Raw genomic sequence first — 27500 nt, 5'->3', positions numbered from 1 at the left:
TCTCGGACAATAAACAACGTTGTTAACGGCCAGGTACTCATGTTACACCTGAGTAAGGTGAGAGAATGCGAGTAAAGAGTCTTTTCCTCGAACCCATGACCTTCCGATCCGAAAGCGAGTGTCATACCACTAGACCACATAGCCGCACATAGTAAAATATAATTCTAGAATTACAAGTAAAGGTACCCAAGAAAAAGTGAAACTAGGGGTGCTGGTTCAAATATGGGCCAGATGTAGATTCCAAGAGCCGAGTGGTTCGAGCCCCGCTTCAGGCACTTTCGTTTTTTTTCCTTGCGCAAGATTATTAACCCCCAATTTTCTCACTTGGACAACATGGGTGATTCCTATTGACACCAGACATCTTGTTTCTGTCTATATTCTTTAATGGAATGCCTAGGCGACGATATCTTTTGATGTCGTGGCGGAAGGCATAATTTATAAATTATTATGTGGTGAGAATCTGTTTGTTACTCAAAATTGTAGTAAGAACCTGTTACTTCAAAGTGGTCTGAAACCGTGTTTCACAAAATTGTAGTAAGAACCTGTTACTTCAAAGTGTTCTGAAACGGTGTTTCACAAAATTGTAGTAAGAACCTGTTACTTCAAAGTGTTCTGAAACCGTGTTTCACAAAATTGTAGTAAGAACCTGTTACTTCAAAGTGTTCTGAAACCGTGTTTCACAAAATTGTAGTAAGAACCTGTTACTTCAAAGTGTTCTGAAACCGTGTTTCACAAAATTGTAGTAAGAACCTGTTACTTCAAAGTGTTCTGAAACCGTGTTTCACAAAATTGTAGTAGAAACCTGTTACTTCAAAGTGTTCTGAAACCGTGTTTCACAAAATTTTAGTAAGAACCTGTTACTTCAAAGTGTTCTGAAACCGTGTTTCACAAAATTTTAGTAAGAACCTGTTACTTCAAAGTGTTCTGAAACCGTGTTTCACAAAATTGTAGTAAGAACCTGTTACTTCAAAGTGTTCTGAAACCGTGTTTTACAAAATTGTAGTAAGAACCTGTTACTTCAAAGTGGTCTGAAACCGTGTTTCACAAAATTGTAGTAAGAACCTGTTACTTCAAAGTGTTCTGAAACCGTGTTTCACAAAATTGTAGTAAGAACCTGTTACTTCAAAGTGTTCTGAAACCGTGTTTCACAAAATTGTAGTAAGAACCTGTTACTTCAAAGTGTTCTGAAACCGTGTTTCCACAAATTGTAGTAAGAACCTGTTACTTCAAAGTGTTCTGAAACCGTGTTTCACAAAATTGTAGTAAGAACCTGTTACTTCAAAGTGTTCTGAAACCGTGTTTCACAAAATTGTAGTAAGAACCTGTTACTTCAAAGTGTTCTGAAACCGTGTTTCACAAAATTGTAGTAAGAACCTGTTACTTCAAAGTGTTCTGAAACCGTGTTTCACAAAATTGTAGTAAGAACCTGTTACTTCAAAGTGTTCTGAAACCGTGTTTCACAAAATTGTAGTAAGAACCTGTTACTTCAAAGTGTTCTGAAACCGTGTTTCACAAAATTGTAGTAAGAACCTGTTACTTCAAAGTGTTCTGAAACCGTGTTTCACAAAATTGTAGTAAGAACCTGTTACTTCAAAGTGTTCTGAAACCGTGTTTCACAAAATTGTAGTAAGAACCTGTTACTTCAAAGTGTTCTGAAACCGTGTTTCACAAAATAGAACTTTAATTTTAACTTCAACTTTTAAATTTGCAAGTTAAAATAAATTTATCCTTTAGGGAGAGTAAGTGTTTTTTTAAATCTCCTTTAAACATTCAATCAAAAAAAAAAAAAAATGAAGACCATAATTAGCAACAAAAACACGAATAAAAAAAGAAAACAAACCAGCAAAACAAAAGAAATGTTATCTAAAAAAATAATCTGGAGGTGCCTGAATGAGTCGATGAAATGTATAGTAAAATAAAGGGAGTAAAAATTATTCTTATTAAACATACAAAACAATGCAAACGACGTTTCGGCCTTTAAAATACACGAAGCATCCAACTTCTGAAACAATTCTTACCGCCAGGCGTGGTACAGATTCCACAAGACTTGGGACATCTGGGTCTAACCGTCTTCTCGTATCTTCGTGTACAATATCCCATTTTTAGCCATTTCCCGCAGGCTACGTGATTGTCCTGACAGGTAGTGGTCACTGGCTTGCTGGTCACTGGCTTGCTGGTCACTGGCTTGTTGGTCACCGGCTTGCTGGTCACTGGAATGACTATCGAAGGAATGGCATTGATAAAGAGTAATAGCCTTCAACTGTCGTGACGTCATTTCCCTCGTAATGCCGCATCGTAACTTTGTAACTGGTTCTAAACTATCGGAACAATGGCGGACGCCCTTATGAAATACTCCGACGAGCATAAAAGTGTACCCAGAGCCGAAAAACATTATTAATCTGATCATGTTTTGGTTTTTATACATTCTGATCAAATGACACGTGAAAAAGTTCTAGCCAGCATGAAGAATAAAAAGTACCGATTTTCCTTGTTTAGAACCAAGCTGCTCGTTGCTGGGCGGACGTGACATCAGACTATTGAATCTTATTGACCTTTATTGGATTTTTGGACCAAGGGTGAGCCCGACCTTATTGCCCATTTAGACGTTCAGCCTTTTCGTAGCGGTCCGACTGATTTCCACAAATCGTGGATAATGGACGAAAACTCACAAAAACTGAACGAGGAATTTCAATCTCGTCCCACGGATATCCGCCCAAGCTCCTGATATCAGGAGCTGCCTGATATTTTCCTGTCGTCGTGTTGACGGATCATCACGGGTGATTAGTTTTCACTGAAGTCCCTCTTACTTCAAACTACGGAATGAGGCCTCTCTCTATTGAGTGAGTGAAGTTCACTCATTTATTTGTGCTGTGTGTTTGTGTGTGGCGGTGGTGTGATAGTGGTGGTATTTATGTGTATATGTTGTCCCAGATCCGACGGGGAGCAATTATCTGTAAGTCTAAACGGTACTTCTCTCGTCAACATATAATCATATTTTGTTGTTGTTAAATTGAATTTGTATCACTTTTCAATCAAACTTGTCTTACTATAATATGTTTTGTTTTATATCACTGTAAAGCGCTTAGAGCCTGTGACAACGGCGTAAAAACCTATATAAATGCCATTTATTATTATTATTATTATTATTATTATTATTATTATTATTATTATTATTATTATTATTATTATTGTTATTATTATTATTATCATTATTATTATCATTATTATCATCATCATCATCATTATTATTATTATTATTATTATCATTATCATTATCATTATCATTATTATTATTATTATTATTATTATTATTATTATTATTATTATTATTATTATTATTATTATTATTATTATTATTATTATTATTATTATCATTAACATGTGTCGATTGGCGGTGACCCATATCCACCGCGTCAAATCCATGTTCGTCGGACCGTGTACGAAAAGTCTGTACGTCTAAATGGCCATCTCCGATGATATAATATTGGTCAAAAACTGTATTATAACACCCCAGTTGTACAGTTTCCTATAAAAGTCATTGTTACAGTCAATAGATAGAAATATATCAAAATATTAGATACAACCTTAAGGTAAAACGACGAGGTTAGCGGTAGATTTTAGTGCGATTCATTGTGTGACCCAAGTTAAAGACACAAAACAAAGCAAAACAAAGCAAAACAAAACAACAAAACAAAACCAAAAAAAAAAAAGAAATAAAACAAAAAATGAAAAAAAAAAAAACAACCCAAAAAACCCCCCCAACAAAACCGAAAGAAAAAAGACCCCCACCTCCCCCCCCCTAAAAAAAAACACACAAAAAACAACAAAAACAACCCCGTCACCCCCATGCGCATTAATCGGCCTTACCGGTAGTAGTATATAGAGAGCTGAATGACTAGAACCAGATTAAAAAGATGGATGTGGATGATTGGTGTGATCGTTTTTTTACCTGCTAATCGATATTTTTAGATCTATTATGTATTGATTTTAGTTTGATTATGTATTTATAAGGACTCATTGTTATTATTTGTTATTGAATGTTTATTCAATTCCCATTTTGAGTTCGATTATATATCGAATGGTCAAATGCTTTATAATACGTCCGTTTCGTTCACCTGAGTCTAATGACTTATAGTTATTTATTAAATATAGAATATCCCTTTCTTAATTCCCAATGGGAAATGTGTCTTTAGTGTCTAGTCCAAATGAAGACTGACATAACCAAGGCATCAGCCGCAGCTCAGCGCCGTAAAAATGAGGTAAAACAGGGTAACTTGTTAAATACCACGCAGCGTAACGGGTGGTCGAACTTGAAACCTTTAAGGTACGAAGCAAAGACCACGCCGCTGGACCACGCTATCTTATAAGGAGTGTTTATTTAATTCCCAGGTCTGACTCCTGGACTTAGAACTATTTTTTTTTTTAAAAGAGAATTATTATAAACTTTCCCATGACAAATATCTACAAATCTCATTAGCTTTTGAGCGTGTTTCCACACCCACATCTGGAACACATTTACCCTCCCTGCTTGAGAGTTCACAGGCTTTATCGCCCTCTCGTGTTTATATTTAGATAATCCCGTTTTCAAACAACCTCGAAGATTAAATATCGTGAGAAACAGTCTTGGTATTCGTTTTCTTTTCTTACAACTGCACCTGGTGGCTTATTTTACGTTAAAAGTCAAAACCCTACGTTCTGTCTGCTTTTTAAAATTATTATTGTTATTTTTTTTTTTAGATGTTCTCTCGTTTAAATACTGGTTTGTAATACAGTTACATTATTATCACCAGTCTTCTGATCGATAGGATAAAAGTGCGCTACCTAACCTCTAGAAGGGAACATCAATTGGTAGAGCTCTCGCTTTACACACAAAAGGAGTGGGTTCGAGTTTGTTTGTTTTTGTTTTTTTTTTTTATTCCCCTATCCATACAACACAATGATAAGGTAGCTAGGTCTGTTGGACCAAGCTGAAAGTACTTTTCGATAGTCCAGAGTCCTATCCAAAGAGTGACAAGCAATTTATTACGTGTTGTTTTTTTTAACGATATAGAAATCCTCTCTCTCTCTCTCTCTCCCTCCCTCTCTCTCTCTCTCTCTCTCCCCCTCTCTCTCCCTCTCTCTCTCTCTCTTCCTCTCTCTCTCTCTCTCTTCCTCTCTCTCTCTCTCTTCCTCTCTCTCCCTCTCTCTCTCTCTCTTCCTCTCTCTCTCTCTCTTTCTCCCTCTCTCTCTCTCTCTCTCTCTCTCCATCTATCTATCTGTCTATCTCAATTATACATAGAGTTGACGCTAACCCAGTTTCTGTACTGTTTATCGAATATAATCCGAATCCTCTTTCAGACTCGTTACTAGTTAACACCATACTTTCAGACACGTCCTTAATATACCTCTTTCATTCAGAACCTGAATTTGAACCTTATCCCCTTTGGTTCCTCGTTCTCGTCTATATAATTTTTTTTTCCAGGCGTCCGGTAATTTCGGTTAGAGGAAAATTAACTTATATTTTATATTCGTGAGAAAACAGCACTTAAACCTGATATTCTAGGTCAGAAGCTTCTTAAGCACTTTATAATAAACATCTGTGCTATCGTTTTACTTTTCTCACGCCCTTTACAGCTGTAAAATTCATTACGATGGCGCCGTAATTCATTACGATGGCACCGTTCTGTCGTTGAAAAGTTCAAACATGTGTTTACATTTCATATTCCGCGTAAAAAAATAAAAACACTTTAAAAACCAAACGTAACCAATCACTTCAAAACGGTGTTAAGCTTGGATTAACCTTTTGTGTATAATTGAATTTTGAACCTGTTGTATCAAATTTGAGTTAAAATAAATGCTTTTGTTGAGGAAATAGAGTTTTGTAAGTTAAATTTCAAAATAATAAACTTTCCTAATTTTGACTCTTTTGACGTTAAACTCAATTTTCTTAATCTTGTTCATTCCGATCTAATACCGTTTTGAGATGACGGGTCATAAAGTCTTAACCTTGCTCTGGGTATTTTCCCATCGTTTGATATAACTATTCCCGCGCTTATGGAGTCAGCGTTTTTTTTTGGCCACGCCTACAACGTCAGCATTTTTTATGCCCAGTCTTGTAAAGTCAGCATTCTTTTACCCTATAAATTCAGCTCTGCTGTTCGTTTTTTCTATTCCACTGCAGCGAGCTTGCCTTTTCCGTTAAAGAAATACAAGTTCGAAGTGATTTCTTCTATTTTTTGTGTGTTTGAGTTTTAATTAACTTAGATTTATTTTCTATTTCAATTTTCTTCACGATGGAGCCTGTACCGATAGGAAATAGAAATATTCACATAAGTGTAGGTGAGTTTAACGGTATCCCGAAGATACACATACGTTATTACGGGAGTAACGACGACGGAAAACTTCTACCATCGAAAAAAGGCATTGCCTTAAATAGAGACGAGTGGAAAGCATTACTAAAATTGTCGAGAAAAGTGAACGATATATTAGCAAACCAAGACGAAAATGAAGAGGACAGCGACGAACCATCGACAAAGAAACTGAAACCTAAGAAGAGAAACAAGAACATGTAAATTGTCATTATCATCATCATCGTTATCGTCATCAACATTTGTTATTAAAGTTAGGCATTATTGTTCTGAGAAATACTTCTACCGTCCGATAAGTTTATAGCTTTGAACATAGAAAGAATTGAAAACTTTGTTAAAATTATCAAAGAAAATATACGACATATTGACCAAGGAAGAATAAAAAAAGACAGTGATGAATCGGCAACTAAAAAAAAAAAAGAAAACAACAAGAAAACATGAAGAAATAGTCCTCGTCATTACCATTATTATCGTCATCAACGGTAGTCTGACTGTTTTATTTTAGGATGTGTAACACTTTCAAAAAGTTTTACTTTTTTAACAATCTGTGATATGTGTTTGTTTTTTGTTTTTCTTCTCCTTTAGAAGAACTTTAATATGGAAAACTTCATTCAATTTTCTAAAAACCACTTAATGAAGCATATATACGCTATTGATATTTCAAACTGCGAAGGATGTCGCATTTTTGCACCCAATCAAATGGCGCATGACTGTTTGATGCTACCCCTAAAGATAAGATTGTGCGATTTTTCGAAGAAGCATTTGACAATACAAAAGAAACTGTTACGACTAAACTTAAACCAGTGTTACAGGCATTACTGCTCAAAGATGTTGTAGGCACAGAGGAAGCCGTTCGTCTAGTGTGCTTAAACAACGACCCTGAACCCTCATCGATCGACGGAGAAAATCGTGAGTTAAATGATAAATAGCATTATTATTCAAATAAAAAGACATCGCCTTTAAAGATTACATTTGTGTCTTTTATATATAAAATATTTTAGTTTAATTATTATTTTAGTATTTTTCTCTCTTTTTAAAAAAACAAAAAAAAAAAACAAAAAAAAAAAAAAAACAAAACAAAAAACAAAAACAAAAAAAAAACAAAGAAACAAACAAACAAACAAACAAAAAACAACTTCTTTTTGTCTTTTATTTATTTATTTTTTTTAAATTATTTTTTTTATTATAGTAGTATGCTTGTTTTCTTGTTGTTGTTGTTTTTTGTTTGTTTTTTTTTGTGTGTATTTTTAGGTAATTGTGATAAATATTCAATATTTAGTTCAATAGTTATATATAGAATTCTCTTAATACATTTGAGTTATAATAGGATTGATTTTAATATTATTATTGAAATGTTTAAATGTTTGTATCCAAATTTATCTAATTACCCTATACGTCTCGTCATAACGCTACATATTTCTCGACTAAAATAAGTCGTATCTTGTTTCAGAATTTGAGGACACTCAACAACCATCATCAAAAGCTACCGAAGTCATTGAAATCCTATCGGACAGCGATACAATTGAAATCTCGGATACAGAAGATCAATAAATCCCCAAATGATAAAAGGAGTGAGCTGACCCATCAATAGTAAGTAGCAATCTTATCTTATTTCTCTGTAATAATTACTTTTATATATACATGATGACCAAAATCAAAAATTAATGTATTTTAATATTTTATTTATAATTTTTTTTTGGATCTATCTTAAACTATCTTTGATTTTTCTTTTTGTTTAATTAATTAATTAATTAATTAATTAATTAATTAATTAATTAATTAATTAATTAATTAATTAATTAATTAATTAATTAATTAATTAATTCATTCATTCATTCATTTTTTTTGTAAATGTATGTATTTATTTATTTGTTTATTTATTTATTTACTTTTACAAATTGTACTATATGTCTTTACTTGTAAGATAAACAGTTCTAGTTTTAAACTAAACCATATGTTATTTTCAGAACCGGAAGAAACCCATCGACTATGCAAACGAAACCGGAGCCTCCCCAACAGTGGTATATTGACAGCGTGTAAAAAACAAGGACAAGTCAAAATCTGAATGAAGAATTTTTCAAGACTCTTAAACAGATCGTCTAGTGATTAACAGTGAGATAATATTTTTTCTATAGTTATTTTTTTTTATTTATTAGTTGTTAGATATGTCTTTCATTTAACTTGAAAAAATTTTATTTTTTATTCTTTTTTTATTTTTTAAATTTTTTTTTAAATTTTTTTTTTTAGCATTTTCCTCCCGTTCTTTTAAAAAAAACAAAAACAGAAAAATTGTTATTTGATTATAGTAGAATTGTATATTTATAGTTAAGTTACCAAGCATGTACATCTGTGAAATTTGTGGCATTAGTTTTAAATTATTACATAATTTAATTCGTCATAAACAGAAACATGACAATTCTATAGTACATACTTGTTCGAAATGTCAAAAGAACTTCTCTAGGAAAGATAGTTTACAAAACCATCAAAAAAACGTAAAGTGCAGTTCACCAGAAGAAAAATTGAAAGAAAAGCAGTTTAAAGTACAAAATAAAATACAAGAGAACGAACAGAAGTTAAGAAAACAAGAGCTTAAAAAACAGCAAAGAATTTTTAAGAAACAACAGCGTAGAGATAAACAAAAACAAAATCGTCAACAACGACGTGAACAACAGCAACAACAACGTCAACAACAAAAACAAGAACAAAAAGGAAATAAAATACAAAAACAGAAACAAAATTCGTCAAGTTTATTGTCTACGAGTTATATAGAACAAACCGAAGAAAATGAAACTGTATTGCGGTTATTAGAAGAACATCGTGAATCTATTAAGACACATTTTTTAGAAGGGATCTTTCAGTCCGTGTACACAATAGAATGGGGCTCGCCCTATATCCTTCAACAACTAAAGAAAATTATCGTCATCAACGGTAGTCTGACTGTTTTATTTTAGGATGTGTAACACTTTCAAAAAGTTTTACTTTTTTAACAATCTGTGATATGTGTTTGTTTTTTGTTTTTCTTCTCCTTTAGAAGAACTTTAATATGGAAAACTTCATTCAATTTTCTAAAAACCACTTAATGAAGCATATATACGCTATTGATATTTCAAACTGCGAAGGATGTCGCATTTTTGCACCCAATCAAATGGCGCATGACTGTTTGATGCTACCCCCTAAAGATAAGATTGTGCGATTTTTCGAAGAAGCATTTGACAATACAAAAGAAACTGTTACGACTAAACTTAAACCAGTGTTACAGGCATTACTGCTCAAAGATGTTGTAGGCACAGAGGAAGCCGTTCGTCTAGTGTGCTTAAACAACGACCCTGAACCCTCATCGATCGACGGAGAAAATCGTGAGTTAAATGATAAATAGCATTATTATTCAAATAAAAAGACATCGCCTTTAAAGATTACATTTGTGTCTTTTATATATAAAATATTTTAGTTTAATTATTATTTTAGTATTTTTCCCTCTTTTAAAAAAAAAACAAAAAAAAAAAAAAACAAAAAAAAATAAAAAACAAAACAAAAACAAAAACAAAAAAAAACAAAGAAACAAACAAACAAACAAACAAAAAACAACTTCTTTTTGTCTTTTATTTATTTATTTTTTTTAAATTATTTTTTTTATTATAGTAGTATGCTTGTTTTCTTGTTGTTGTTGTTTTTTGTTTGTTTTTTTTTGTGTGTATTTTTAGGTAATTGTGATAAATATTCAATATTTAGTTCAATAGTTATATATAGAATTCTCTTAATACATTTGAGTTATAATAGGATTGATTTTAATATTATTATTGAAATGTTTAAATGTTTGTATCCAAATTTATCTAATTACCCTATACGTCTCGTCATAACGCTACATATTTCTCGACTAAAATAAGTCGTATCTTGTTTCAGAATTTGAGGACACTCAACAACCATCATCAAAATCTACCGAAGTTATTGAAATCCTATCGGACAGCGATACAATTGAAATCTCGGATACAGAAGATCAATAAATCCCCAAATGATAAAAGGAGTGAGCTGACCCATCAATAGTAAGTAGCAATCTTATCTTATTTCTCTGTAATAATTACTTTTATATATACATGATGACCAAAATCAAAAATTAATGTATTTTAATATTTTATTTATAATTTTTTTTTGGATCTATCTTAAACTATCTTTGATTTTTCTTTTTGTTTAATTAATTAATTAATTAATTAATTAATTAATTAATTAATTAATTAATTAATTAATTAATTAATTAATTAATTAATTAATTAATTAATTCATTCATTCATTCATTTTTTTTGTAAATGTATGTATTTATTTATTTGTTTATTTATTTATTTACTTTTACAAATTGTACTATATGTCTTTACTTGTAAGATAAACAGTTCTAGTTTTAAACTAAACCATATGTTATTTTCAGAACCGGAAGAAACCCATCGACTATGCAAACGAAACCGGAGCCTCCCCAACAGTGGTATATTGACAGCGTGTAAAAAACAAGGACAAGTCAAAATCTGAATGAAGAATTTTTCAAGACTCTTAAACAGATCGTCTAGTGATTAACAGTGAGATAATATTTTTTCTATAGTTATTTTTTTTTATTTATTAGTTGTTAGATATGTCTTTCATTTAACTTGAAAAAATTTTATTTTTTATTCTTTTTTTATTTTTTTTAATTTTTTTTAAATTTTTTTTTTTTAGCATTTTCCTCCCGTTCTTTTAAAAAAAACAAAAACAGAAAAATTGTTATTTGATTATAGTAGAATTGTATATTTATAGTTAAGTTACCAAGCATGTACATCTGTGAAATTTGTGGCATTAGTTTTAAATTATTACATAATTTAATTCGTCATAAACAGAAACATGACAATTCTATAGTACATACTTGTTCGAAATGTCAAAAGAACTTCTCTAGGAAAGATAGTTTACAAAACCATCAAAAAAACGTAAAGTGCAGTTCACCAGAAGAAAAATTGAAAGAAAAGCAGTTTAAAGTACAAAATAAATACAAGAGAACGAACAGAAGTTAAGAAAACAAGAGCTTAAAAAACAGCAAAGAATTTTTAAGAAACAACAGCGTAGAGATAAACAAAAACAAAATCGTCAACAACGACGTGAACAACAGCAACAACAACGTCAACAACAAAAACAAGAACAAAAAGGAAATAAAATACAAAAACAGAAACAAAATTCGTCAAGTTTATTGTCTACGAGTTATATAGAACAAACCGAAGAAAATGAAACTGTATTGCGGTTATTAGAAGAACATCGTGAATCTATTAAGACACATTTTTTAGAAGGGATCTTTCAGTCCGTGTACACAATAGAATGGGGCTCGCCCTATATCCTTCAACAACTAAAGGAAATTTTCAACAGGCAAAGCGTTAGATTCAAAATCAATTTTAGTCATTCTTTTCTTTTGCAAAATCAAGAAAATTTGGAATATCGTTTTTTCCACGCGTCTATTAATAATAACAGAGCATTAGAAATTCCCAGACTTATTAGTAATTGGAAAGATTTTGAGGAATTTATTGAAAATTTTAGTAATAATGATCATTTGGAATTTGCCCGTCAGCATAGACCAGATAGTCGTTTCAGGGTTCAGGCTATTTTGTCGACCACGTTTTATATCAATAAGATGAAAGAGTTTCCTATTGGTTGTTGTAATGTTAACATTCCCGATTCTGTTAAAAATAACAAATACATATATACTCTACAGTACAATTATAACAGGACCAATGATTTTTTCACCGATAATTTATGCTTCTTCAGATGCTAATCTTTGGCTCGAGGAAAACGGGTAAATGACTTAGACGACTACACTCTCTCCTTGTTTAGCTTGTATACATCAACATTTCCAACAACATATCCGGGTATATGTATAGGAGAACTAGACAAAATTGAGAAGTTATTTGAAATAAATGTCATTGTTTACAAGTATGATACGGATCATGTTCCCAACCGATATGTAGTCTTTAGGAGAAGTGCAAACTCTTTTTCTAATACGATGTACGTTTTACTTGTCAATAATCATTTTTGTTATATTAGGGACCTCGAAAGGGCTATTAAGATATTTGGTTGTTCTCACTGTAGTAAACTCTGGACAAAACATTCGAATTTGTTACGACATGAGAAAGACTGTAAAGGGGATGCAACTAAATCTAGGTACCCGGGTGGAATTTTTCAACTTCTTCCAACAGATTTAGAGAAATTAGCAGATGCTGGAATTTCTATTGATCCCGATTACGTGTATCCTTTTAGGTGTACATTCGATATCGAGTCTTATTTTAATAAAGATAACTTACCCGAACCGAAAGCTCAAGCAAACCGAACAGTGTATCACGCCAGACACTTACCCATGTCTATAGCAATCGCTTCAAATGTTCCAGGTTATGAACAACCCGTATGTTACATATCCGAAGGTGATCCTCAAAAGTTAGTAAATCGTATGGTAGACTACTTAGAAGAAATTAGCATTCACGCTTTCACTATTCTCAGTGAAACAACATTCAAAAACACATACGAGCAAATAGGTGATAATCAGAAATTGAAAGCTGTTTTAGATAAATATCTACATCAAATGGTTGTAATAGGTTTCAATTCTAAAATGTATGATTTAAACGTTCTTAAAACTTACCTTGTGAAGAAACTAATGAAAACAGAAGATTTCAAAGCAGTAAAGAAAAACAACAGTTTTCTTTGCATTTCGAACGATAAGCTAAAATTTTTAGACGTTTGTAATTATCTGGCCCCCGGATTCAGTTACTCACATTTTCTTCAAGCCTATAATGTAACCGAACAGAAATCTTTTTTTCCTTATGAGTACTTTGACAGTCTAGAAAAATTAAAGGAAACGTCATTCCTACCTATATCAGCATTTTTCAGCTCGTTAAAAAATTGCACCATCTCTCAAGAAGACTACGCTTACTTTGAGAAAGTATGGGACGAACAGGGAATGAGTACAATGAAAGATTTTTTAGTTTTCTACAATATTCGTGACGTAGGACCAATGTTAACGGCTATTGAACGCATGACGCAATTCTATCAAGAGCTAGGTTTAGACATTTTCAAACAAGCGATATCAATCCCAGGGGTTACGTTAAGATACCTGTTTAAGACCATTCCTAGAAATGTAATCTTTTCATTATTCAACGAAAAGCATAAACATCTTCATCAGCTTTTAAAGTCCAACATCGTTGGTGGACCGTCGATTATTTTCACACGTTTCGTAGAAAAAGGTAGTACATTGATCAGGGAAGATAAGCCCGTGCAATCTTTAAAAGGTTATGACGCTAATTCCTTGTACTTATACTGCCTTCAGCAAGATATGCCTAGTGGTTTATTTGTCCGACGACGTAAAAGTAATGAGTTTAAATCTGAGAAAACAGACAAGTTTGGACAGGCAGCGTTCGAATGGCTCGAATGGATGAGTCATATACAAAGGGTGCCTATTCGTCATAAATTCAACGGAAGGGAAAAAAATCTAGGTCATGAAAAACAAGTCAAGGTCGATGGGTATGATGAGACGAATCAAATTGCTTACGAATTTCAAGGTTGCTTCTATCATTCTCATTCCTGTATTCAGGAAAAGACCATGATATGTAATGAAACATTTGAACAAAGAAAACAAAAAACAGCGCAGAAGAATGCGTATATTAGAGATATTTTGGGAATTACTCTGATAGAAATCTATGAATGCGAATGGAAAAAAATGAAAAAAGACCCTAGAATATCTGCCTTTTTACGGAAATTACGCCCGCTTAATAATGACTGTTTTAAGAAAGGGACCCGCATCACAAAAGAATCGATACTGTCCGCGGTTGATAGAGACAAAATTTTCGGTTTTGTTCAGTGTACTATCAGGGTCTTGAAAGACCTTTATTCTTATTACGCAGACATGCCACCCATCTTTAAAAATACCCTCGTTGCAAGAGAAGATATAGGTAAAACCATGTGTCAATACGCCGTGAAAAATAACCTATTAAGACAACCTCGACGAACTCTGATTAGTAGTTACCATGCCGAAAGCATATTGCTGACCACACCATTGCTCAAATGGTATCTCAATCACGGTCTTATTGTAGATGATATTCAAGAAGTGATTGAATATATGCCAAGTGCATGCTTTTCAAATTTTGTGCAAAAGGTTTCAGACGCTAGACGTGAAGGCGATCGTAATCCTGAAAATAGCATCTTAGCCGAAACCATGAAATTAATGGGTAACTCGGCTTATGGTAAGACTCTCGAGGCGCTTGATAAACACACGACAGTTTTATACGCCGAAGATGAAAATGTTGTATCAAAAACCATTAATAGCCCTTATTTCAGAAAAATGACTCCGTTGACATCGACTTTACATGAAATAGAATCCGCAAAACGTATCGTTCTTTGGACGCTCCCCATTCAAATTGGATCATTTGTGTACTCGTACGCAAAACTTAGAATGCTACAGTTTCAATACAATTTCATAGACAGATTTATTCCAAGGGCAGATTATCAACTTTTTGAAATGGATACCGATAGCTTATACGTTGCATTTTCCGACTGTAATATTCAAAGCCTCTTAAAACCGAACTTGATTGATGAATTTTACAAACAGTATCATACGTGGTTTCCGAGTATTGCTTGTCCTGAACACATTCGAGAGCTAGTTGAAAAACAAAGCAACTTTTCACCATATCCTTGTTGTCGCGTACAGCAAAAATATGACAGACGGACACCGGGTCTCTTCAAGCTAGAATTTGAAGGAGACGGGGGTGTGGCTCTTTGTTCGAAGACCTATATTTGTTTCGGAGAAGGGAAGTCTAAAACGAGCTGTAAGGGTTTATCAAAGCGATTGAATGAACTCACAAAAGAAAAGTACCTCAAGGTTTTGCAAACGCAAAAGAGTGGTGTGGGAGAAAATAAAGGTTTTCGTGTACTAGACTCGGACGTATACACATACACACAACAGAGAGCTAGTCTATCCTACTTTTATATAAAGAGAAAGGTTTGTTCAGACGGAATCAGTACAGAGCCTCTTCTGGTGTAACAACCATGGACCCGCGTTTCAAACATCCTTTTACATGTCTCATCGCCGGTCCTTCTGGGAGTGGTAAAACTGTATGGGTCACAAAATTTATTGAGCATTTAAATCAGATGATGAGCCCGCAACCTGAAGAAATTATATGGTGTTATGGAGAGTGGCAGAGAACTTTTGAAGCGTTACAAGGGATAACTTTTATAGAAGGGATACCAAAATCTTCCTTTTGGGATGGAACCAAACACCGTCTTGTGATACTCGATGACTTAATGGCCGAAACTGATGACAGCGTAACTAAATTATTTACAAAAAAAATCGCATCACAATAACATTTCAGTGTTTTATCTTGTACAAAATCTTTTCTCAAAAAATAAAGAACATCGCACTATCAGCTTGAATGCTCATTATCTCGTAATTTTTAAAAATCCACGTGACCGTTTGCAGATCGTTCAGCTGGCAAAACAACTGTATCCCGGAAAGACAAATTTTTTACTAGACGCATTTAAGGACGCAACAGACGTACCTCACGGTTATTTGGTGATCGATCTTCGACAGGATACACCTGACCATCTTCGTGTAAGAACAGACGTTTTTTCTCCTGAAAAACAAGTTTTTTATATCCAAAAGTAATGTCTGCGCGTGTAAAACGTAACGTTTCAATGTTGAAACTTCTTGGAGAGGCTAAACCCAGAGTAGCAAAAGCAGTTTTAAATGGAGCGTCACCGGATCTAATCAATACGTTATGCGAATGTGCACTGAATATATTACGCGGTAATCTTCCGCTCAGTCCAGTACAAAAGAAGCGTTTGATCAGACACAAGAGAAGTTTAAGACTTTTATCAAAAAAAGGCTCTTCACCATCTCGACAAAAGAAGCTTTTACAAAAAGGTGGTCTATTAGGTGCCCTTCTTCAACCTGTCTTGGCTACTTTAGGTGGAATACTAGCGGTTGGTTTATGAGATGGAGCATGCCAAGAAAATGGTATTGGTGGACCAACGTCTCTTGGACTCAATCCACACCCGAAGAGAATCACCGATAACCGAACCGTCCACAGAAAAGCTTTGGGATCTTGATCAGCAGATGAAAGATATTCTAACGCGAAAAGATATGAACTCAATCGAAAAAGCAGAGTTGTATCAACAAGTGCTGTGGAAATTCTTAAAGCGGAAAGATGAACGATCACATCAGATGGTAACTAAGACCAACCCTCAATCAATAAGAACACATGACCCAACAGAACACGACACTTTAACAAAAGATATTATTGAGAGCGTACCTATTTCGTTGAGAAAGAAAGCGGAGAGATTATTGGATTATCTCAAAAGACACACAAAGCTTGAATGGAACCCGAGAGGGGAGATTAAATATCGAGGTAATATCATCCCAAATTCAAACGTTCTTGATCTAGTCAATGACGCACTCCGCAAAAGAAAGTCTGTCAACCCTGAAGGATGGGAATATATTGCTCGTGCTCTGCAGGAATCCAACGTCCCACGTGATCTCATCGGTCATGCTGACAGGTGGGCGTATATTAGACAACGTCCGTCGAGGAATTTAGAAACTGTTAAACCGGAGAGAACATCTGCCTGGGTCTCATTCAAATGAAAGGAGATAAAACACTACGCGCTCGCTATTACAATCCTAATCAACCGAGATCTCATGGCGGTATTAAACCGTTAAAGACTGCTACGAAACTTAAAAAAACTGTCGTCAGCTCTTGGCTTTCTCATCAAGACGCATACACCCTTCATAAACCCGTTCGTTACAAATTTCCGCGTCGACGGATTATTGTAGGTGGAATAGACCATCAATGGCAGGCTGATCTCATTGATGTTCAACAATTGAAATCGTACAATGACGGGTACAGATACATTTTGACGTGTATCGATGTCTTCAGCAAGTTTGCGTGGGCTGTTCCTATAAAAGACAAAACGGGAGAAACGTTAAAAGATGCTTACAGGACTATTTTAGAGTCTGGTCGAAGAACAATCCGGCTCCAAACCGACAAAGGCTCCGAATTTGTCAATAAAGCTTTCAGCAATTTCTGAAGCGGAATGGGATTGATTTCTTTACTACTGAGAACGAGGATATTAAAGCTGCGGTAGTTGAACGATTCAATAGGACTTTCAAAGAAAAACTGTGGCGTGTGTTTACTCGTCAGAACTCTTCTCGATTCAAAGACGTATTACCCAAAGTAGTGAAAAGTTATAATCATTCTTATCATAGGAGTATCAAGTTACGCCCTGTTGACGTAACAGAGAAAAATCAAGGGGACGTATGGAACACATTGTATTTGGATGATCGACCTAAAAAGAAAACTAGTGCAAAACTTTTGATCGGCGATCGTGTGAGAATAAGTAAAAGTAGGCGACTGTTTAAAAAGGGCTACCTACCCTCTTGGACCGAAGAGTTATTTACAGTGACAAAATCCATTTCAACAACACCTAGAACCTACCAAATTACAGACGATCAGAACGAATGCGTGCGCGGAAGCTTCTATAAGCAAGAACTGCAAAAAGTTGGTGCAAAAGAAATCTACAGAATTGAGACCGTCTTGGATAAGCGTAAAAGCGGACAAGAACTTTTGGTGAAGTGGGTCGGTTACGATTCATCATTTAACTCTTGGATACCAAAGTCTTATCTTCGTGTTTACAATTAATTATCATCCTTGTTGTTTTTTTTTTGTTTTGTTTTTTTTTTTTTGGTCTTGTTTTTTTTTCCTGTTTTGTTTTGTTTTTTAATTTTCAAATGGAAGGATCCGAAAGTGAAAGTAATAATTCCAACAGAAATTCATCTTATTGGTCTATGTTTGGGAAACGAGTCCCTAGAGGGGAGATCGTGTTCTTGTGTCAGATGATGATTGTGTCGATTGTTGTGTCTGTATCCTTATATAACTTGACGCGTGACGGAGAAACAGACAGACTATGGGTAGCGCTTCTAAGTAGTTGTCTCGGTTACGTTCTTCCAAATCCAACACTGAATAAACGAGTTTAATCATGTCTTATTTAGTCTTACCTTCTAATAGCAGCATGAGCTATTTTCCGAATAATTCTCCAGGGCATTATTTTACAAAACTACCCAGAGTGTTAGATTTATCGACAGAATACGAAGTCGGTTTATCAGAAATATTATTCAGTAACACGTATAACAACATCCTTGAGAATGAAGCATTTTTCGAGTTTAGAGTTACTAACGACAGCGAACAAGATACCGTACTCATCCCATCGGGTTTATACGAGTCACCGGATGAACTGGTTAAAACGATGATGACTCATATAAGAAGGAAAATAAAAAAGAAGCACGAGGGTTTCATCAAATTTTATTACGACCGTGCAACTCGCAGAGTAATGATAAGGCTATATAAGGAAGGAACTTTTTTGCACTTGAGTTCGACATTGAGCAATCTCTTGAATATTCCAAATCATTATTTATACGGTCCAACGTCTGTGTCGAGTGAAAGGCCATTACATCTAAACGTCGGATTCGAAGCAGCATACGTATATTGCAACCTCGTTCAACCTAGAATAGTTGGGGATAGCGTCGTACTCTTTTGAGATGCGTACCGAGCGGAAATAGAAGCAAAGACATAGTTCATCATATTTTTGAGAAACCTAACTATGTTCCTCTCAGACTATTTAATTTTGACACGGTTGAAATCCTTTTAACCAACGACAAAGGCGAACCTTTGACATTTGCTTCAGGGAAGTCTATCGTGATACTTCATTTTCGAAAGAAGAGATTCGATTCGTAAACAGTCGTCATGACAAAAGGGATCGTGTTCAAATCCAATCAAAAAGGTTACGATGATTATTAATGTACTCAAGCAGGACGTGGTCTACCCGTGTTTGTTGGTGGAAGACATCAGAGAGGTCGAGGGCTTGGGAGTATCTTTGGTGGTATTGCAAGATCTCTGTTTCCCATCTTGAAATCGGGCGCTAAAACATTATTAAAAGAAGGTGCAAAAACCGGTGCCCAAATAGCATCTGACGTCATTTCCGGTCAGAATGTTAAAACCGCTTTAAAACGACGCGCGGGGGAGAGTGGGAAAAGATTACTCAACAGAGCCGTGGGTGGTTTGACTTCAACTTCATCGCCGCCGCCGCCGCCGCCACCCGGACGTGTGACTCGGCGTATAAAACGACGACGACCTACTCAGACACGACAAAAGACCAGGAAGAGACGTAGGAAGAACGTAGCTCAAGACATTTTTGGTTGATTATCATGGCTTTGTTACATCCCTATTCCGCAGAGAGTGTACACAGCGGACTCGATCTGTTCTCATTACCCGTCACCCAGACTGCTGTTCAGGATGGTTTGTTTGTGGAATACCATCCGATCTCTACTTTGTCGAGTGGAGGTCCGATCGAATTTTCGATCAGCGGGGGACGTCAGACTACTTGGATTTGCATAACACATTTATGCACGTACGCGTTAAAGTAATAAAGGCGGATGGAACTAATTTAGACGCCGATAGCAATGTTGCCCCTGTTAACACCTGGTTTCATGCCTTGTTTTCACAAGTGGATATGACTTTGAACGATGTTCTGGTGACGTCAAGTGAGAACGTTTATCCTTTTAGGAGTTTTGTAGAAACAATGTTGAATTATGATCAAGGTGCGAAAAGGAGTCACCTGACAATGGAATTTTTTTCACGAGGACACCCCGGGTAAACTAGAAATAACGGATAGTACAAATGCTGGCTTCGATGCACGGAAAGAGCTGGTGAAAGAGAGTAAAGAAGTGGATATGATGGGAAAACTACATTTAGATTTCATGCATCAAGAACGGTATCTAATTAATGGAGTTGATGTAAAGTTGAGGCTTATCCCGTCTAAAGATGCTTTCCATCTCATGACCGATGCTGAGGGGTTTAAGAGTGTAATTACACACGCCTCGTTGTATGTTAGGAAGATTAAATTAAACCCAGCCGTGGCCCTGTCACACGAGAAAGCACTTCACATCGGCAATTGTAAATACCCCATGAAACGCGTTGTCCATAAAACCTTTTCTATTCCAAAAGGAAATTTAAGTGCAGTGCAAGATAATTTGTTTTTATCGCAAACCCCGACTAAGATTGTACTGGGTCTAATCGAAAGCACTAGCTTTAATGGAAATTACAAAAAGAATCCTTTTAATTTCCAGCACTTTGATCTGTCCTATCTAGCCCTGTACTTGAACGGAATACAGATACCGTCCAAAGCACTAACTCCGAATTTCAATAGTAAACAATATGTCAGAGCTTATCACAGTCTTATGCTAGCAGCTGGACTGGTTAACAACGATGCCGGAAATGGAATAGATTATAATGCTTACTTTCAGGGTTGTAGTCTTTTTGGTTTTGATCTGTCACCATCGCTATTAGACGGGAACCAGTTTGAACTGGTAAAAAGCGAGTCGCTTAGACTAGAACTTAAATTCTCGACCCCACTAGCTGATCCGATTATTGTGTTCTGTTACAGCGAATTAGATAGTGTAATAGAAATTGATCGCACTCGTCAGGTGATCACTGACTTTTCATCATGAACAACGTAGAAATCGAAACGATGTTAAACGGACACGTTAGGGCGAGACGAATTTTTCGAGGTGTTTATCCTAAAGATAGACTTCCGAACAACCCGAATTCTCGTCAACCCGCTGCGTACATTATTAACACAGAGTCGAGTTCCGTCCCGGAAAACATTGGGTATCTGTGTATTTTAACGGGATGGGAAAGGCAGAATATATGGATAGTTTTGGGTTCCCGCCTTCTGCGTATCCGACAATTCAAAGATTTGTGGAAAACAATAGTCGAAGCTGTAAACACAACCCGCGTATTATTCAGGGTATAAACAGTTCCACATGTGGTTTGTACGTTATATATTTCGTGTTGAAGAAAAGTAAAGGTGAAAGTTTGTCAAAACTTTTATCTATTTTTAATCCCTATCATTTTCGTATGAACGATTTAAAAGTGGCAAGAGCTGTTACTCATTTATCCCGAGGCACCTTGGTTGGGTAATCTTAATTGGAATGTTTGTTGTTTAAAATAAAATAAAAATAAATAAGATTCCTTATGATAAAATTTATTTCGTGTACACGAAACAAGACATAATTCTATTTACTTTATACCTTAATATATGATTTTTAAAATGAAGAAAATGATGATAATGATGATGATGATGATGATGATGATGATGATAATGATGATGATTAGATGATTATAATACAATTGATAAGCATTAACCGTTTGCTTTTGATTGATTGATCGCTTATGAAATTAAGACTTGCTTTAAATTGTTTAATTACAAATATTTTGTTGTTGATGATGATTATGACGATGATGAAAATGATGTTTATGATATATGTAACATTGCTATCCATTAATCATTATAAAAAAAAAATGTTTAATGATTGAGTGTGTGAATGATCATTTTATAAGATGTGTATGGTGTATGAAAGTGTTGTTTATATTGTTTTTTTTTTATTTGTTTTTTTTTTCTTTCGTTTGTTTCTATGATCTTTTGTTTTATCATATTTTTATAATTCTATATTATTATTATTATTATTATTATTATTATTATTATTATTATTATTATTATTATTATTATTATTATTATTATTATTATATTATTATTATTATTATTATTATTATTATTATTATTATTATTATTATTATTATTATTATTATTATTATTATTATTATTATTATTATTATTATTATTATTATTATTATTATTATTATTATTATTATTATTATTATTATTATTATTATTATTACATTTCTATTTAGATCGTAATCTTATTTGGTCAAGTTTTGTTGTTTTTGCTTTTTGTTTTTTTATTAATATTTATAGAAAATTATAATGATGATTTAAAAGCTTATATGTGAATGTGTGAATGACCTGAGATCATTATTGTATAAGGTGTAACTGGTGTGTGAAAGTACATTGCTTTTGATGTTGTGAAAAAATAAAACAAAATGAATTTTATTCACCAACACATGGTTTTATGTCTTTTTTTTTCTGTGTCTGTTATGTTTTTTTTTGTAAAAGAAGATTTTAATTTTATTATATGGGGAACTACTTTTGTTTCAGTTTCGAAATGTTCACATTAAATTTCAAAGAAAAATTAGCATTAAAAAAAGAATCCTTCGAAACTGTAACAAATTGTTGGGTAATATAATTATAAAAGAGTAAACAATACAAGATGAAAAGATATAGCTTCTTTTATTCAAAACATAAAAAATGATTCGAATCATCAATATGATCATTAACTCAAAAGATAATTGAGTTGTTCGATTACACTCCAAATCACAAAGTAAAACATCATGGGGAAAAGTACTCGATTCGTCCAACGATTGACGGGCGAAATCTCCTGTATCATAGAGGGCCACACACCGTTTGTCTTAATCCAGTTTTTTGTCCACATATGAACCCACAAATAAAGCAAAGTTTTCTCTATCCGGGTGAATACGGAGTACACGCTTAATGTAACATAAAAAAGCAATGATTCTACCCCAGCTGATCTGAGAGAATAATTCGTCTGCGACGATATACAATTGTTCACTGGTTTCTATCAACGGACAGGTCGATAAATGTTCGTGAATATACTTATCATATCCTGCAATTGCTTTCTGATAACGATCATCTATCTGTTGATCAAGAAGCAAATCTTTCACAAAAAGTTCCATTTCAGTATCAGTCAAGACAAAAGTACACGAAGTAAAACACACATGAGACGCATTATCCAATACCTTTCTGGTATAATCTGACGAGGCATCGCTAACCAACCACCATGTGATTCGAGCCAATGATTAAGTTTTTTATCAAGATGAAGACTAACGATCTGAGAAAAATTTTCCCTGTCTGGATGACGTAAATCTACTCTTCTAGCGTAAGCAATTAGAATCACTACCCTATACCAGTTGATATGCTGCTGAAACAATGTATTAATCACCGAGCAACAACCCAATGGGTTATCCAATACTGGTTGTTGAAAGAGTGATTGATGACAAAGATGAAAACATTGATCTATCACGGTTTTAACACAATCGAACATTTCATCTGGTTCTACATTGAGAATTAATGCTTTCACAAGACCACTCATTTTACGATGACACTGTCCCGACAAAAATATATTTCAAAGAACCAAATCAAACGGACGAAACTATGACAATATGATATCCAATCAAGATTGGAGAATTTGAAAGAACCAATCAAAATGATTTAGACTACCGGCTGCTCTGAATGACCTTGACCTATTTTTTTTGCCGCGCTGCTGTGCGGTTGACGCCTGAGCTATTTGCCCTTTGACCTTTGAGGGAATCAATGGACTTTTAATTGATTAAATTAATAAGTCATTAGACTCAGGAGCAAGAAACGAATTTAAAAGAACAACGCGGCTCAGCGTTATAGTCCTTGGACTGTACTGCGTGACCTCAATTTGCGCTGCGGCGCTGCGGCGCGGGTGAACCAGTCGGAACCTAATAACACCGGGATAGGATCCTTTTAGCCATTCAATCAGCTTATAGCCCTATTATTACGCAATTAACCATTCGATACATAATCGATGACAAATCGAACACTCAATAAACACACGCGCTCATCTTACTGATCAAAACAAACAATGCGTATTAACAGTTAACAAATAAGAAGAAGAAAAAAAAACGTCCAAAGTATCAATCAAACGGAATGAGAACTAAACATTGGTATAAGAAATGATGACAACCAATCGGATACTAGATATTTGAACTTGTAGGTTTGAAAGAACCAATCAAATGATTTCAATAAGCATTAGTATCAGAAAACTAGGTCAAATACAATCTAATATCCAATAAGATAATTGTATATTTAATCAATAACTATGAGTCATTAGACTCAGGTGTACGAAACGGACGTATTATAAAGCATTTGACCATTCGATATATAATCGAACTCAAAATGGGAATTGAATAAACATTCAATATCAAATAATAACAACGAGTCCTTATAAATACATAATCAAACTAAAATCAATACATAATAGATCTAAAAATATCGATTAGCAGGTAAAAAAACGATCACACCAATCATCCACATCCATCTTTTTAATCTGGTTCTAGTCATTCAGCTCACTATATACTACTCCCGGTATTATTACTATAGTAGTTCTCACTACATTGTATGAATCAGACAATAAACGTTTAAGTATTGGTAGTTTATATCCGACTAGCGGATGTTATGAGTTTTTTAACTAAACGCATAGCATCAATAAAAGTCGTGATATTAAAAAAAATATATATATATTGATTTTTAACATTATAATAAATAATAAGGATGAATGGCCACTACTCACCGACACCCGTGTCACACGTTTTACAAGACTTTTTACAGGACTTTAGCATGTACTTAGGGTTAGCCTTGCATTCTCCTTTGCCCGCCAAAAATGAACAGGATGTGTGTGAGTCTCGGCATTCTGAGGTTAATACAAAACATGATATATTCAAAATAGGACAGAGAAGTTGTGATGTAACACATTCTAATGTTCCGGTTCCAAATTCATTGGAAGTGAACTAGAAACACGTTATCCACTACACGTGCTCAAAATTTTTTAAAAGGGGTCGGATGAAGCGGCGCATTTTAAAGTCCTCGGAAAAGACACTTCACTCACATTCCCAGGTGAAAAATGAATAACCGGTCGTTTCCAACATAGTTTCTGTCAAAAAAAAAACCCCAACAAAACTGTAACATCGCCTGACCGGCGTCATGTCCTGTTCTAGATTTTAAGTGTTGCTGTTGGCCAGGGACTCCTTGTAAAGCGCTTTGAGCACGTATGGTGCATATTCCGCTATGTAAATGCTAATGCTTATAAAATATCATGTAACGTGAAATATTGTCTGAAGAAGGGATTTAAGCCGGTAGCATTCCATGTTTGCTTATTTTTTCCTCTTTATTTTCTTGAACCTGTTATATTCTTTTTGTTGTTGTTTATTACTAACATATCATTGTGTTACCTGAAAGTTTATTTTATGAACAATGTTTAGAGAACAAAGGGATACAGTATGAAAACCAAACATAAAGTGCACCAGAGGTAGCTATAATATTCTTTCAACCATTCTGTATGGATCTGGATGCTAGAGGATGACAGACAGTGACAAGAACAACCTGTCTGCATTTCATACAAAGTGCCTCGGTAGGATCATGGAAATGTACCTGCCGAATAGAATAAAAAATGAACTTGAGCTTTAAACTTGAGCTTTCATATAGCGCAATATCCACTAAACGTGCTCCAAACGCTCTCCTATGGGTCCCTGACCAACAGCAACACCTAACACGTAGAACGAAACATGACGTCTGTTTGGTGATATTGCAATTTTTTTCCAACAGAGACAACGTTGTTTACAGCCAAGTACTCATTAGACATCTGAATACGGTGAGAAACTGTGGGTCAAAAGCCTATTCCAAGGACTAAACTATGCGCTGAGCGAGGATTGAACCCAAGACCTTCCGATCCGAAAGTGACGAGTGGCATACCACAAGACCACATATCCGCACAAAAGCACGACTGACAGATCAATGTGGAATGGATTACACGAAAGGCATCTTACATGAGAGGAATGTGGAGGTGGAGAGGACATGTTATGAGATAGGAGGAGGGAAACATCTGCGGTTATGTGGTCTAGTGGTTTGACACTCGCTTTCAGATCGGAAGGTCCAGAGTTCGATCCTCGCTTGGCGCATCCCTTGGAAAAGGCTCTTTACTCACATTCTCTCACCATACTCAGGTGTAAAATGAGTACCTGGACGTTAACAGCGTTGTCTCTGTCCGAAAAATTGTAATATCGCCAAACAGGCGACATGTCCCGTCCTAAAATGTTACGTGTTGTTGTTGGCCAAGGACCCCTTGTAAAGCGCTTTGATCACGTTTAGTGGATATTGCCATATATAAAAGCTCAATTTTTGTAAAGCTCAATTTTAAACATCAGCAATACTCCACAAGACACCCGAAGGTAAGAGAAGAAGGGAAAATCCCCAGGCAACCTGGAGGAGAACAGTGAAGGGAGCGATGAGATAGGAGGCACGGAGCTCCCTGAGGATGATTGCCACGGACTAACTTACTTATCCGAACCAGAGACCATCTGAGCTCTAGCCCTTCGGTCTTAAAAAAAAGTGTTTCAATCCAAGTACTGATCATGCCCGACATTGCGTAACTTCGGTGTTCTGGCGAGAACCAGTATTTTTAATGTGGTATGGCCGTAGACAAAGGAAAATGGCGGTATGGTCCTTCGTCGCTGTCCAACATGCCAGCAGGTATACTTTTTTTTACGCCCTTTCGCAACGGCACCATCCCGCCGCCTAGGCATTCCATTAAGGAAAATTTTAAAAAAGCCATTAAACAGGATGTCTGATGTCAACTGGAATGGAATCACCCATGTTGTCCAAGTGAGCAAACTGGGGGGGGGGGGGTTAATAATCTTGACCAAGGAAAAGAAACGAAAGGGCCTGAAGCGAGCCTCGAGCCCGGGAGCTTCCGGATCACAGTGTAATGCCTTAACCACTGGACTACTTCGCCCCCTAACGGCATATTGTGCATTAGGTAAGTAAAGTAAGTACCTGAAGGTTTTGGCTTTGGTGGAGCGGTTGGTTTAGGTCTACTACTGCAACGTTTGACAGGGATTGCATCCTTCTTAGTGTTCATTTCATGTGGACACCAGCACTGACAGTCTTTGCCTACAAAGCCATTACCAGGACATTCGTTGTCGTTCTTTGTGCAGGACGAAATATCTAGACAAAATAGACAAAATAGGCAAAATGGACAAATTAGACAAAATAGACAAAATAGACAAAATAAACAAAATAGACGAAATAGAAACATAAACAAAATAGATGAAAGAGACAAAATACACAAATAGACAAAATAGACAACAAACCCCCCCCCCCAAAAAAAAAAAAAACAAAAGAGTTTGTTAAAATCTGAAGAGTTATGTATGAAACAGTGCTGACACTGATAAAACTGTATGAAAATGTGCTTGACGTACGTTGTTAAAACTGATAAAACTGCGTATGAAACAGTGCCTGACAATGATAAAACTATGTATGAAATAGTGCCTGACAATGATAAAACTGTGTATGAAACAGTGCCTGACAATGATAAAACTGTGTATGAAACTGTGCCTGGCA

The 27500-nt window shown here is 34.9% G+C and overlaps 1 protein-coding gene across 1 annotated transcript in view; it reads right to left on the bottom strand.

Annotated features, from left to right (window-relative positions):
* Positions 1-27500, bottom strand: part of LOC144979215 (zinc metalloproteinase nas-14-like) — a 40654-nt gene that overhangs the window by 2526 nt on the left and 10628 nt on the right. The window contains exons 6-8 of the mRNA XM_078925824.1: positions 26934-27104; positions 24676-24795; positions 2019-2219 (exon numbers count right to left, since the gene is read on the bottom strand). Coding sequence (XP_078781950.1) covers positions 2019-2219; positions 24676-24795; positions 26934-27104 — 492 coding nt within the window. The remainder of the gene's footprint in view (positions 1-2018; positions 2220-24675; positions 24796-26933; positions 27105-27500) is intronic.

The sequence above is a fragment of the Berghia stephanieae genome, chromosome 9 (genome assembly GCF_034508935.2).
Source record: "Berghia stephanieae isolate SIO BIC M18660-M18661 chromosome 9, UCSD_Bste_1.3, whole genome shotgun sequence".
Lineage (NCBI taxonomy): Eukaryota > Metazoa > Mollusca > Gastropoda > Nudibranchia > Aeolidiidae > Berghia > Berghia stephanieae.
The sequence above is the reverse complement of the archived record's forward strand: the minus strand, read 5'-3'. Positions and strand labels throughout refer to the sequence as shown.